The sequence below is a fragment of the Myxocyprinus asiaticus genome, chromosome 48 (genome assembly GCF_019703515.2).
Source record: "Myxocyprinus asiaticus isolate MX2 ecotype Aquarium Trade chromosome 48, UBuf_Myxa_2, whole genome shotgun sequence".
Classification (NCBI taxonomy): Eukaryota; Metazoa; Chordata; class Actinopteri; order Cypriniformes; family Catostomidae; genus Myxocyprinus; species Myxocyprinus asiaticus.
Genome location: NC_059391.1, coordinates 18,186,376 through 18,199,847, shown reverse-complemented (window position 1 = coordinate 18,199,847; position 13,472 = coordinate 18,186,376). Strand labels below are relative to the sequence as shown.

The following is a 13,472-nucleotide window of genomic DNA, read 5'->3' as shown; positions in this document are numbered from 1 at the left end:
AGAGCTCTTCAAACATCCATTAATTGAATTGTACATAATACTGTTTTACAAATTTGGAACTAGATTACAAAATACACAAATTTAATAGCGATAGTTTGGCACTGTGCAGATGATTTATTTAAAAAGGCAAGGGTTTAATTTGTTTGCTTCATTGATCTTGTTTGTTTTAGGGAGGAGGAGATGGAGGAGGAGAGCATGAAGGCAGAGGAGGAAAGAATTGAAGAATCTAAACCTGTTCTGGAAGAGTCACATGGTAAGCTTTGCTGAGACAATTCTATTATATTTTTTGGGTGTAAAGATGTAAAGCTGCCACAGAACCATTTTTCCTTCATTTCATTCTGCATCATATGTGACCTACTGTGCCTGAGGCGACTGTAATGCACATCAGCTGCAATGTGCATAAAACACTCTTTAAGCAAAAGCATGAAAAGCAGAGCTTTCATGGCATAACTGGACATGAAATGCTAGCTTCCATGCCTGGAAACATAAGCTGGAGCTACAGGTTAGCATTTGACACAGTGTTAGCTGGATACTTTTTTATTTATTTATTTTATAAATTTTTATTGATTTATGCAGCAAATCACACAGACATAATAGAAAATACAACCTCAAACCACATGAAATCAAAACTTTTTTTTTTCCTCCCCGAGCAATAATCCCTCCACCCCACCCGACACAAACAAGCATTCTAGTAATCGGGAGTCAGCTGACAAAGGCACACAATAGACAATAAAACAGGAAATATTTAGACATAGAAAAAAAAAATATATATATTTTTTTTTTAAAAACTCTAATTCCTCTCCACTTCCCCTCCCCGAGAACCCTCCAAAAAGGCTAGATAACCACCCCACTTCCTAATGAAAATATCCAGCCTTCTGTACACCATCTCCTCAACCGCCGCCACCCTACCCAGCTCAACGCACCACTCACGAAACGAGGGCACATCAGACGACTTCATCCCTTGAGAATTAACCGCCTGCCAATTATCACGCCTGTCAGGACCCAACTCTCCACGTATTTATCACCCACATGCAGGACCGCTACATCCCCCAAAACACACAGTCTGGGGCAAAACGAAAACTGTGTGTTGACCACTTCGCATTCGAATCTCTGTACTTTCAACCAAAACTCTTGTATCCTAACACATCCCCAGAAAACATGGGATGTGTCCCCGTCTTCCGATTGGCATCTCCAGCCGGTGGGTGTGTCTTTAAGACCAAGCCTATACATTCTAGAGGGGGTCCAATAAAATCGATGCAAAATCTTAAATTGTACAGAGCAGGTGGCGCAACTGTAAATACCTAAAAAACTGAGATCTGGGAATCCCCAAATGTTGAGTCAAATTATCATAGGATCTCAACACTCCGTTCTCGTATAGATCACCGAGTGCAGCAACCCCCCTGACAATCCACTCTGACCAGCAGAAAGGGGACTTATCAATACATAATTTTGGGTTCAACCATATGCTCGAAGCAGCATTCAAATAAATGTCCGAATTAAACATTCTGGACACTTTTTGTCCATACTGAGTTCAAATGCGAGATGACTGGGTGTAACTTAATTTCACCGGTTAATTTGATAGACAGGCCTTGCAATGGCGAAATAGGGGCAAGAACTTCTTGTTCAATACAAAACCAAGGAGGGGCCCTTTCAGGTGGAAGTGACCAATGAGCCAAATGTCTGAGACCAAAAGCATAATAATAAAACAAAATCTTGGGTAGGCCTAGTCCACCTTTGTCAATCGGCCTATGTAATTTGTTGAAGTGTAATCTGGAACGCTTACCATTCCAAATGTAGGACTTCGCTATACTTTCAAATTGCTTAAAATAAGAGAGGGGGATATCTATAGGGAGTGACTGTAGCAGGTAGTTGAATTTTGGAATACAATTCATTTTAATTACATTGACCTTCCCAGTCATCGATAAATGTAGTGACGGCCACCTGTCCACATCGCTCGAAAATCTTTTTATTAGAGGGTCAAAATTAACTCTTAAGTCAGACAAATTTGGTGGAAATAAAATACCTAAATATTTAATGCCCTGTTTGGGCCACTGGAAAGCACCCGACTGGAAAGCCACTACTGGACAGTATGCTGTCAGAGCCAAAGCTTTGGATTTAGACCAATTGACTTTGTATCCTGAGAACTTGGAGAAGGAATTAATAATTCTGTGGAGGCAAGGCATAGATCTAGAAGTGCCACTTATGTGCCACACCTCCTGCAGTCACCCCTGGAAAATCATCCTCTTTTCTTATCGCGGCTGCTAATGCTTCCAGGACAAGACAAAACAATAATGGGAAAGAGAGCAACCCTGCCGGGTGCCCCTATTCAGAGTAAAATAATCTGAAATTAATCAGTTTGTTTGTACTGCTGATACAGGGTGTCTATATAGTAACTTAATCCAACCAATAAATGTAGTGTTAGCTGGATACTTTGTGTGTTGTTACAATTTGTATTTTAATTTTCGTGGCACTTTTCCATCCTTTAGCAGATTTTAGAACGTAAATTCTCAACAACAGCTGTGAATGTCATACCATTGATCTGTTAGTAAACTATTTGGTTTATGTATTGCCAGAGCGGAAGCGTGGGGCCTGGTCTCTGTTGTGTAACACCGAGGAGCAATGGACCAGTCTTGCAGAGAGTATTAAGGACAAAATATCCCCTCGTGACCGGCACCTACACCGCATCATCACTCAAAACTTCCTGCCTGAGATCAGTAACATGATTGAATACAAGGTGAGACTCTTCACTCGGTCTTATCTGAATTTGCATGTGATTGGAGATTATTATCTCAGTAGCCATCTCCGGCAAAATGATTACAAAACAAAGACTTGTTTCAGATAAACATTTGTTTGAAACTTGTCAGTAATTAGGATGTTTTCAAATTACCAGTACAGTTTTACTTAGTAATCAAATTTTGTAAAGATTTGAACTTTCCCTTCATTCTTACAGTAGATAATTTTTGTGTAATGCAATACCACTGCTTGAGCACAATTCATGACTGGTTGGTACTTAAGTTATTTTTATTTATTTTTTTATTTTTATTTTCGAAAACCCTGCAGGGTCCAGTGTTCTTGGGGGCAATGGCAGCTGCTTTAGAATATTTTGCATTGGATTTCTAATGCATAAAGATGTTTTAAGAAGTGTTTAAGGTTATTTTGATTTTTGAGTTATTGAGGAATTCGATACCTGATCTTTTGTCTCAGTGAAAAACCTGTTGTGTCATGATGCATGCTGGAATGCGCAGTTTGCTGCAGTGCTGACATGCCATTTCTGTGGCTAATCAAGACCTATTAGAGTGTCTCGTTGCCATAGCTACCCTGCTACCAACAATCACCATTACATACCCTCACTGTAAAAATGTATGTCTGGCATCAGTTCTTCTAACTACAGCTTAGGAAAATATGTGAAGTTGCATGATGTTGGAAGTGATTCATTGCACCCAAATACTTAGTCTTTCATAACCTTGATGCTGCAGGTTTTAACGTTGACAATTGCCGCCTCATATCAAACCCCCACTCTCTCACTCACACATGCACACTCTCACAGCCCTGTCAGAGACAATCCATCTAGCCGTCGACATGTGCCAGACTCTCACCTTGAGGCGAGCTGGAGCATGTTGATTGACGGTCTGCAGCTTTGCAGGTTTTTTGACCTCTTATTTGGTGATACTAGCGGCAATCCATCTTCTGCCATGGGATTAAGTGTTGTGGTGTAATGCAGAAAGCATAAAGTCCTGCATATACTGAGATAAGGGGGAAGGGGGTTGCTGTTCATTCAAATGGTTTGATTTTGATGAGCCTCGGTCACCATGGGCACCATAGGGCTCCCTTTGGCTGTTTGTATTTGCGATGACCCTTTTAGCCTCCTGCTAAACAAAGGGCATACAGGGGAGGGGCAGATGTCCCCCGAGTGACCGACCTAACACCCACATATGTATGTAACCACAAGTGACATGATTATTTTTCCCCAGGAGAAAGAAATGATGCAGAAGCTACTGAATCCGTCTGCAGAATGCAGCAACTACAACCATACTGAACAACACAGCAGCAAAGAGGATGGGGTGAGGTTTTTAAATGTGCCAAAGTATTTCGTTTTTTGTTTGTATTTACTGTATAATGTAATGCCATAGTTTAAAATATCTACAGAGGTTGTGCTCAATTAAATTTTTGGGTGAACTATACCATAATGAATGCAATAGACCAGATACCTTATTTTTGTATATGTTAAAATTATGGAAATAATTTGTTTTTAATTCTAAAAATTTTCCGTTAACGCAACCTGTATATATGTCAGCAGACTTGGGCCACAAGCAAGATGGAGCAGAAGCAGACAGAGGAGGACCTGGAAAGGGAAGCCTTGCTCGCTGAACAATGGAGAGAAGAAGAGAGACTGCTTCAGGAAGAACAGGAGAGAGAGGAACAAGAGAAAGTCAAAGCTGTAGAGGGTGAGGCACTCTTCACTCACTCACTTTTGCACAAGACTACCTTAGTACTGTCTCAGACTCGTAAGCTCAAAGTTTCCCCACAAGCGTGATAAAACATACTGACGCTAGAGCACATTCTGTGGTCTTATCTCAACATGGCAGTTTTGAAGTCAGCATGATTTAAACCTAAGGCTGCTTTAATCACCCAAAGAATTTAGCTAGAGGAAACTATCAGCCTCACTCCCAACTCTGATATCCTCTGTCAGAATGTTAATTAACTGTTGATTGTGCTGCTGCTGATGCGCCTATCCACATTAATGTATTATGGATGAAGATCGAGCCTGCAGTTCTCTCCAGTGGTTTCTTCCTTCCAACCCCTTTAATCCTCCCAGCAGGTGTGCCACTCAGGGCTTTTAATGTTAGAACATAAAACCCTTCTCCCCTTTATCTTGGCTGTGCCCTTTGATCAAATGTACCGTCTCAAGTTGAGGGATGAATCGTTCCCTTTACTACTATATATTGTTTGCCAACTAAGTAACAGGTGTCCTATTAATGGTAAAAAGAAGTGCAAAGTGAGCATAGCTTTGTGTTGTGAATGTTGTGTTTATATGTTCAGAACGTGCACGTAGAAGGAAGCAGCGAGAGGAGAAGGCCTGGTTGCTCTCCCAAGGAAAAGAGCTTCCCACCGAGCTGCTGAATCTGGAGACCCACTCACCCATTCGCCGAGCACGCCGTACTAAGGAGTTGTAAGGACTTTGTTTTAACCTACAATCTCAGTATTAGATACCCTGATTAGATATACAGTATGTCTTTGTTAAAACAATTACATCACTTTAAATTACTAATAACTAATTTAAAATAAAGAACTAACTTTTAAATAACTAATTTTACTTGCTAATTACTCTTACTTATGAATATTCTGTATGCTGTATACTAATTTTTCTTTCCCATTGTAGCTATGACATGGATGACGATTACACTGCTCTCTACAAAGGTAAGTTTGGACAGTGTTGGTTGTGTTGTGGTCAAACTACAGGGTGTGTTTCCTCATTAAACATCTGTAGCAGTTTCACTAAGTTAATGTAAAATTAATTTGTCTTCAGTGTTGGAGGCTCTCAAAGCTCACAAAGATGCCTGGCCCTTCATGGAGCCTGTTGATGAGTCTTATGCACCCAACTATCACGAAATCATACAGGTTGGCATTAAAGCTGTTTTAAAGAAATGTGTTGGCCCATTTAAGAATATTTCAATAAGATTTGTAAAATGTTTTGTCAGACTCCAATGGACCTGTCCACGATTGAGAGAAAGCTGAATGATGGAGAGTATGTTGCCAAGGAGGAATTTGTGGCTGATGTAAAGCTAATGTTTGAGAATTGTCTGGAATACAATGGAGAAGAGAGTGGTAAATATGACATCAATCCATTTATACCCAAATTATTGGCTTTTAAGCAGAAGTGAACTTCTTTAAAAAAAAAAAAAAAAAAAATTATGTATTCATCAAAATGAAGGAATGTGTAGTAATGTTAAAAGTTTGTGTGTGATAAGCAAAGCAAGACATGTTTAGTAATGGAGGTATGTGGAGGGGCTCTGACATTGATTAATAGAGTGATTGAGCTGTCCTCCAGTGCACCAGGTCCTGCAGTGCCACAGAGACATTCCTGCCCCATAGGTCCCCTCTCTGGAACCATCCATCCATCAGAATGCACTCCCCTGGGGGTGGCTGGGTCAGAGGTCAACTGTGGTTCTGTGACCTGGTCGTTGTGCTTGCTCTGCATGGGGAGTTGTGTGTGTGTGTGTGTGTGTGTGTGTGTGTGTTTCTCTCATACCTGTCAGTTTGTCTCCTCAGAATACACAATAATGGCTGAGTCCTTGGAACGCTGCTTTGGCCGAGCCTTACTGAAGCACTTCCCCTCTGAGGATGGTGATACAGATGAGGAGTTTCATGTGAGCAGTGAGGACCGTGATCGCAAGGAAAAGAAAAAGAGTAAGAGTCACAGACAGTCTGGACCTGAGAGCTTGATCAAAGCCACAGAGCAGGTTCAAAAACGCAAATCTTCCAACAGTGGTAAGGGAAACAGTCAGCAGCAAGACAAACCCAATTTCCCTCAACAACCCCCTCCCTTCAACTACATCAGTGGTCCCTCACATCTCCATAATATCCATCCAGTACAGCAACAGCCTGGCACGTTACATCCTGCTCAACAGGTTAGACCACACTGTAAACTTGTTTATTGTTTACAGCAGAAAATAGTAGTTTTGATAACTATTATTATAGTATTCTCCCTGTGCACGTGTTATTGCCATTACTCCAAAAGAAATGTACTCTTTTTTTCCCATAGTTTCATCGGCCTGCAGGTCCTCCGGGACCAGGAATGTATGCCCAACATATGATGATTGACCCTCAGTATCCATACCCTGGACTGCGACCCCTCATGTCCAGGCCATCAGAGGACCATGGACCTCAGCACATGCCTCACTACAGCATGCAGGTATGTTTTCCTTTATCCAGCAGTATTAGTTTTGAAAATACTGTCCATTCATTCACCTTGAAGTTTATTCATAATGTTTTATATATCTTTTGTCTTCATAAGAATTCCCATTTAAGTGGTCCACATCTTAGTCCCAGATACCCAGTAGGAACTGATGTAAGGCCACTTCAACCTCCACATCACCAACCTTCCTATCCTGGACCCACTCATGGCCCTTCCCTGGGCCCAAGGCCAGTGGCCTTTCAGCCTGGAGGTCTCTGTGCCCCTCCACCTGAGGGCAATATGTACCCTTCACACCAGCATTCAGAAGGACAGCCCATGCAAACTGTGGGGAACAGGTACCCTAGGCCAGGTGTCCCAGTGCATAGTTCCTACCCTCCTTATGGCCCCCATGGCATGAACATGCCCAGTATTTGGCCACCCATGAACCATCAAGGACAGCAGACACCTGGTGGACCAATGATACAAGAACAGAGTACGACAAGCCAGCATCCATACAATCACAGCATGATCTGTCCTCCACACAGTGGTGGTTATGCAATAGCAAATGGTCCATATAGAATGCCCTCTATTAACTCTCACGGTCTCATTGGTCAAAGACCACCAGGGGCCCCTCAGGACTCCAGGCCAATTTTGGCATCTATGATTGATAGTCCCGAGATGATTGCCCTCCAGCAACTCTCTGCCTCATCATACCAAAGCGTTGGCAACTTCCAGCCCACTCTACAAAGTGGAGGTACAATGGCACTGTCTTCTGGAAACCACCTCTTCAGACCTTCTAGAGATGGTGTCGGACCTTCTAGAGATGGTGGAGCAGACAGCCAGCACACACTCTTATCCCCCAAAGGTAGGAGTGGCTATCCATGCCATATTTTTGTGATTTCACTAATTGCTTTCTATGAGAGATTGAATGTTTGATGGGTGTCTCCTGAATGATTTAAGCACATTTTAACACCATTTTATATCCTGACAGGTTCAAGTACAAAATCTGGTGAAAATCAGTTGCCTGGAGAGAATTCTAATCTGACTGAGGCAGACAGTCACTTTTGTCCTAATCAAACAGAAAAATCAGAGCAGCCTGATAACTCTCTGCAAAACCCAACTGTGCCAGACTGGCGTAGCTCAACACAGAGACAAACGTCACTGGGGAAATCTCCAGCATCAGTTTCTACTACAAGCAAAGAATGTTCAAATCAGAATGAAGACATACACGATCGACTAAATCTAGAAACACCTCACAACAGTGACCAACCCAATTTACAAAATGCTACCCAACTAGTACCCCAGCAGCATATGTCTGTGGAGGATTCTTCAAAATTTTCCCCAAATGGTCCTCAGCAGATGCCCCAGAAAACTCCATATGCAATGCCTCAGCATTCCTCTCAACAAATCCATCAAAATGTTCCACCACAATTTACTGGGAATGGCTCTCAAAGGCAATCCCAGAATGTTCCTCCACACATGCTGCAGAATCTTCCTCAACAAATGTCACAAAATGTATCTCATCAATACCCTCAAAATGGCTCACAGCAAATACCACACAATGGATCTGTCAAAGGCCCACAGCCAGGAGCTCTCCATGGAATGCCACAGATTGCACTTCAGGGGGGACAGCATGGTGTTCATCAGCCTGCAACCCTCAGCTCTCTACCTCCCAGCCATCCTGTATCTCATCCACTCGCTCAGCCCTCTCCGGCTGATCAGGCAGACCAAAGGCCTTGTGAGCCTACCAGTAGGATAGTATCAGATGGGAGCACAGTTTCCCAAGATGCCAGCAATCCTAAACTGAGGACTGACTGTGCCAATGGACTTTACAAGCAACAGCCCTTCAGTCCAGAAAAACAAACCCAGCTGGGAAGGCAGGGTCCAGCACCACTTCACAATCAGGCATGTCCAACACACTCTCAGGGTCCAGAGAGCACCACCATGGCTCAATACAATGTAAATCAGCCAACACATCAACACTTTGGCCCACATATAGGTAGACAATTACACCCCTCAAACCACCAACCTTACCCAAACCAGGGACCTCCATCAAAGACAAATAGCCCTCATCATAATCCTGCACATTGTCCTGCTTATCAGCAGCAAGCTGTTCCATACCAGTATCGCATGACAACACAGCATCCTCAGAGCCACCCGAGCATGTATCCTCAGTACCAGCAGCAGCAGTTCTATCAGCCGCACAGACACGGCAGACCTGGATTTCCCACTGAGGAGTGGCCTAGACATCCATACCAGCCTCAACACCCAATGATGCCCAATTCTTACCCATCACCATTAGTTGGCAGTTTTAATGGCCGGCAGAAGAAAAACACCATGTCTCCTAAGGGCTCGGATGGATCTAGTGGGAGCTTAATGTCACCGAGTTCTTTACCTGATGGGTCTCATAGCAGTGCTTTGGAAAGCAGGGAGGATGGCAGCCCTGCCAAGCAGGCAAGAACTGAAGAACCTTCTGAACACTCCGACAGCCCGAAAGAGATCTTGGACCTGGACAGCCACAATGCTGCAGCCCGACATCGTATTTCAGCTCAGCCACACCCCAATTTCTCTTATGGCCCTCGTGCCATGCATTACAGCATGCAGCAAGGTGGTTCACCTACATCCCATATGATGGCAGGTGGGTCATATTCCAGCCACCAATTTCCCAGCAGACAATTTGCCCAACAGCATCCTCATCCACATTTGATGGAAGCCTTACAGAGGCCCCAACACCTACCTTTCTCCCCAAGCCAAACTCGCATGGCTATATACAGGCATTCAAATGTTGCAGGACACTTCCAGGGAATGTTCGTTCCACAAAGAGCAGTGGTTGGAGAACAGTTACTTTGCACTGGGTAAGAGGTCATTTACCTCTCAGTCCTCATGATAAGGAGCTGACAGATAGAGTTGAACAAATATCTTATCAATATACAATTCCAATAGAAGTATGCAAATACCAAATGATCAAATAATTGATCAAAAAAATCGACTTCACTTACAGATTTATTTACATATGACTAATGCTTTCACATCAATATTTCTCACCTGTAGTAACTTTGTTCTTGTCTGATAGGCAGCAGATATTGGGAACAGCATCTCCCAATGGCCCAGGCAATAAACAAGGAGTATGAAAGGTGAGATTGCAGTGGCAACTCATGAAAAATGAATACCTTCTACAACACTTTTACAACCTGGAATATACATGGAGATGGAGAACACAATGACAGAAATTAGGAAGATTGTTGAAAATGCAACTTGTAACACCAATTGGTGTCTCACTCCTCAGACAGCCTTCTGTTATAGTGTTACCTTCAAATGAGATACATTTTTTTGGGACACTGGTAACCCAACCTGCATTAGGCAGTCATTTACAATGAGAAGGGAAAGGAACATCTCCCAGTGCCAGGAGATATGCTCAACGAGCTGGACCATTGATAAAGGAAAAGCTGTGAATGTGAATTGTGTCCTCTCTTTAGTGCTGAAATACTGTTTATACACACAAATACTGGTCTGCAGCTTGCATTTTTCTTTTGGAATGTGTTTTTCACCTCATTCTCTGTAGGAATAACATCTCAGAGGCTTCTTCGCATGGGTAGTTAAAGGAGTAAAGAAACTGGATGTTGCTAACGAGAAGAGTGATGGCATTTAGCAGTTGGTGTTCCTTCTCAAAGTTAAACTCAGGTGTAATAAAAAAGGTACTGATACTTCTGGACCTCTTTCCAAGCTCCATGGACAAACTAGGCTCAGTTGCCTTTATGTACATGTTGAATGTTCTGTGAATGATTTTAGGTAATGCAACACAAGGAATAAAAGATGGATATTCTGCTCCACTGGGAAACACCACACCTGGAGTGTTTTTATGAGGTGGTGTTCACGTCAACTAAAACACATTATCCACTTAAGTTCTGGTGTTATGTATCCTTTTAACGACGCACCAACTTGAAGATTGTCTTTGATTTACATAGACTGGCAGAGAACCTGGCTGCTCTATTTGTTATGCACTAGGAATAGTCTTTCATACTGGAATTAGTGGCCTTGGACTAAAAATAGATGTGTGCTTCTTTGTGCGAGACTAAATTCTACAATGTTTTCTTAAGTTGTCTCTTTATCTAATGTGTGTCTGGTTGTCTCTTATTGATGTGTCCTGCTAGTTTATATATGCACAGAATGAAAATGAATCAGGTTTTAAACACTGGGGTGGTAATTTTTCACCTCTACACAGGCAACTGGTCAATCTTTGGCATTTTTTGGCATTCCTTAACATGGTTTCCTTGAAAGCCGGTTTATTGTTTGTCATCTGATGCCATTCTTTATTGGTCATCTTAAAATGTTTTGTTTTCACATACTGGAATTGAAATAGATACTGTCACAAAAGACAACCAACTAGAGTTGCAATACTAATAATGATGAGAGAGCACAAATTAGCCATAAACTGACTAGATGTTCTCTTGTAAAAGCACCACTGTAGCTCCTTTTATCAAATGGTAAAAATGTCAGTGTGCTCATATTTTACATGAATACTTCCTCTTTTAATTCAGTGTACTGAATATGTCCTCAGGGTGCAGTGGTTTTAATACGGGTATTGTAAAATGAATATTCAGTGAAAAATATGAATTAAATGTCACTGGAACTGTGATAACCTCAATTCATCTTAAGCCAGTGAATGATCTTAACTGTACACAGATGAGTGTTTTTTTTTTTTTGTTTTTTTTTAACAAATGCAAGTAACAGGAACATAGCAAGCTGTTGTTGTGGTTAATAGCATTTGTCACACTGTTCTTTAAATTCATCTGGTTATTTTTTTTAAATGCATTTTATATGAGGAGAGCTGACTTGAAAATTGAGTTTTTAATTAATTTTCATAGGTCCTATTACTGTTGTCCTGCACTAAAATGTTATTATTTTGAATATGTAATGTGGATTACACTCTTGGCTCATCTCAACAAACCATAAAAAAAACCAAGCTATTCAAATGGCAGCAAGAAAATCTACCTCATAAAGCCAGAATTCGGCACATTCTCCATTCCCTTCTTGGACACACACGAAGAATTGTTTTCGAAGTGTAGGTCTCTGTGGAACAGAAATGGGCGTATCCCAATCAGTGGGCATTTTCAAACCGGGATGGGCATTTTACAACTACTTTACTCATTGCGCCTACTACATAGAGATTCCCTACGTTCATTGGACAGTGGAAAAAACCCATCCTGGTTTGGAAATGCCCACTGATTACTACACACAGATTCCCTACTTTCATTGGATAGTTTAAAAACGCACATCCTGGTTTGGGAAACGGCCATTTCTATTCTGCTGAGACACCAGTCTCATTTTGTCACTTGCTTATGTGTTTGTACTCTGAAGCCTTAATATGTCCACTTGTTAAACCAAACAAACGGTCATTAATTTTTCAGTGCCAAGTTTGAACATAAAACATCTGCATTCCACATTTTGAATGTTTGGGCGTTTCACCACCATCACTGAAATTAAAGCAGTGTCCTAGTTTGAAATATGTGACAATTGATGTTCACGTTGTTGCTCTCATTTAGAGTTGCGTAGGATCCAAACTGAAGTCAGCGGAAAACAGGTTGTACATCTTGTACAAAGGATTTGTCTGATATTTGTGATGCATTGTCCCAGAAACCTGTGATAGTGTATCATGTCTGGCTGTGATATTTTAACAGTAAATAGTTTTTCATGTACACATTTAATGTTACATATGTATGAATCATGAATGCTGTCCACCTTTTTTGTGTAAATCTGTCTTTGCTCACCAGTGAATTTCTATAATTTTAGTAATGGTCTTGTAAATATTGTCATTTTCAGCTGTTCAAATGTAAAGAGATCATTTAGTTGTAATGGACTGCAAGATTGTGTGGAGATGTGTTTTTATTTTCTATTCTTATTTTCTCTGTTTTCATGTAGTCATTGGTGGGTAAAATGTACCTCTTGAAATCCACTCTTCAAACATCTCTGCTGTCAACTATTCTGTCTGCACTAGTTAAGCAACTAGTTGGTTAAATGTGAAACATATTTATTTGCTCTTTCATTTTGTAAATTTCTAATATAAACCTGTGTTGTTGTCGTGACCCCCCCCCCCCCCCAATTGTTCATTAATGTTCATTTTTATATACCGTTCTTACCTGACTGACAAATTATTTTGGAAATAGAAGTATTTTCTATACTGTACATTTCTTAGAATAAATTTTGTTTAATTAGATCTTACTCTCTATTTGTGTTTGTGTGTGTGTGTGTGTGTGTGTGTCTTTAGATGTCATGACAATCCTTGACCCTCCTGGACAAAATACTTTGTACAAAGCCTGATTACACTGTATACATTATAGTTCACTGTATTATCTACACAGTAAATTAGTACAAAGACATAAATATTCCTTGTTCAAGTGTTCATGCTTATATACTAGCTAGAAAAGTGGGTCTCAAACATTTCATTCAGGGTTCAACACTACCGAGGAGGACATGAGTGAAAGATAAAAAGTTTACAATCATCGCCTATTGCTTTAGACACTTTTAAATGTTAAAAAACATGGCTGAAATTAAATTTTATCCACCTTATTCCTGGGGG

At 41.2% G+C, this 13,472-nt stretch overlaps 1 protein-coding gene across 2 annotated transcripts in view; it reads left to right on the top strand.

Moving 5' to 3' along the window:
• The window catches only part of LOC127437814 (chromatin remodeling regulator CECR2-like), a 60,432-nt gene extending 47,323 nt beyond the window's left edge, over positions 1 to 13,109 (top strand). The window contains exons 6-18 of one of the 2 annotated variants that reach the window (XM_051693003.1): positions 171 to 253; positions 2,574 to 2,734; positions 3,972 to 4,061; positions 4,298 to 4,445; positions 5,041 to 5,170; positions 5,381 to 5,418; positions 5,528 to 5,619; positions 5,700 to 5,826; positions 6,271 to 6,629; positions 6,764 to 6,913; positions 7,016 to 7,760; positions 7,887 to 9,750; positions 9,973 to 13,109. In XM_051693003.1, coding sequence (XP_051548963.1) covers positions 171 to 253; positions 2,574 to 2,734; positions 3,972 to 4,061; positions 4,298 to 4,445; positions 5,041 to 5,170; positions 5,381 to 5,418; positions 5,528 to 5,619; positions 5,700 to 5,826; positions 6,271 to 6,629; positions 6,764 to 6,913; positions 7,016 to 7,760; positions 7,887 to 9,750; positions 9,973 to 10,033 — 4,048 coding nt within the window. In that variant the 3' untranslated portion in view covers positions 10,034 to 13,109. Of the gene's footprint in view, positions 1 to 170; positions 254 to 2,573; positions 2,735 to 3,971; positions 4,062 to 4,297; positions 4,446 to 5,040; positions 5,171 to 5,380; positions 5,419 to 5,527; positions 5,620 to 5,699; positions 5,827 to 6,270; positions 6,630 to 6,763; positions 6,914 to 7,015; positions 7,761 to 7,886; positions 9,751 to 9,968 lie in introns of both variants that reach the window. The other variant, XM_051693004.1, reaches the window with a different exon arrangement.
• Positions 13,110 to 13,472: the final 363 nt, after the last annotated feature.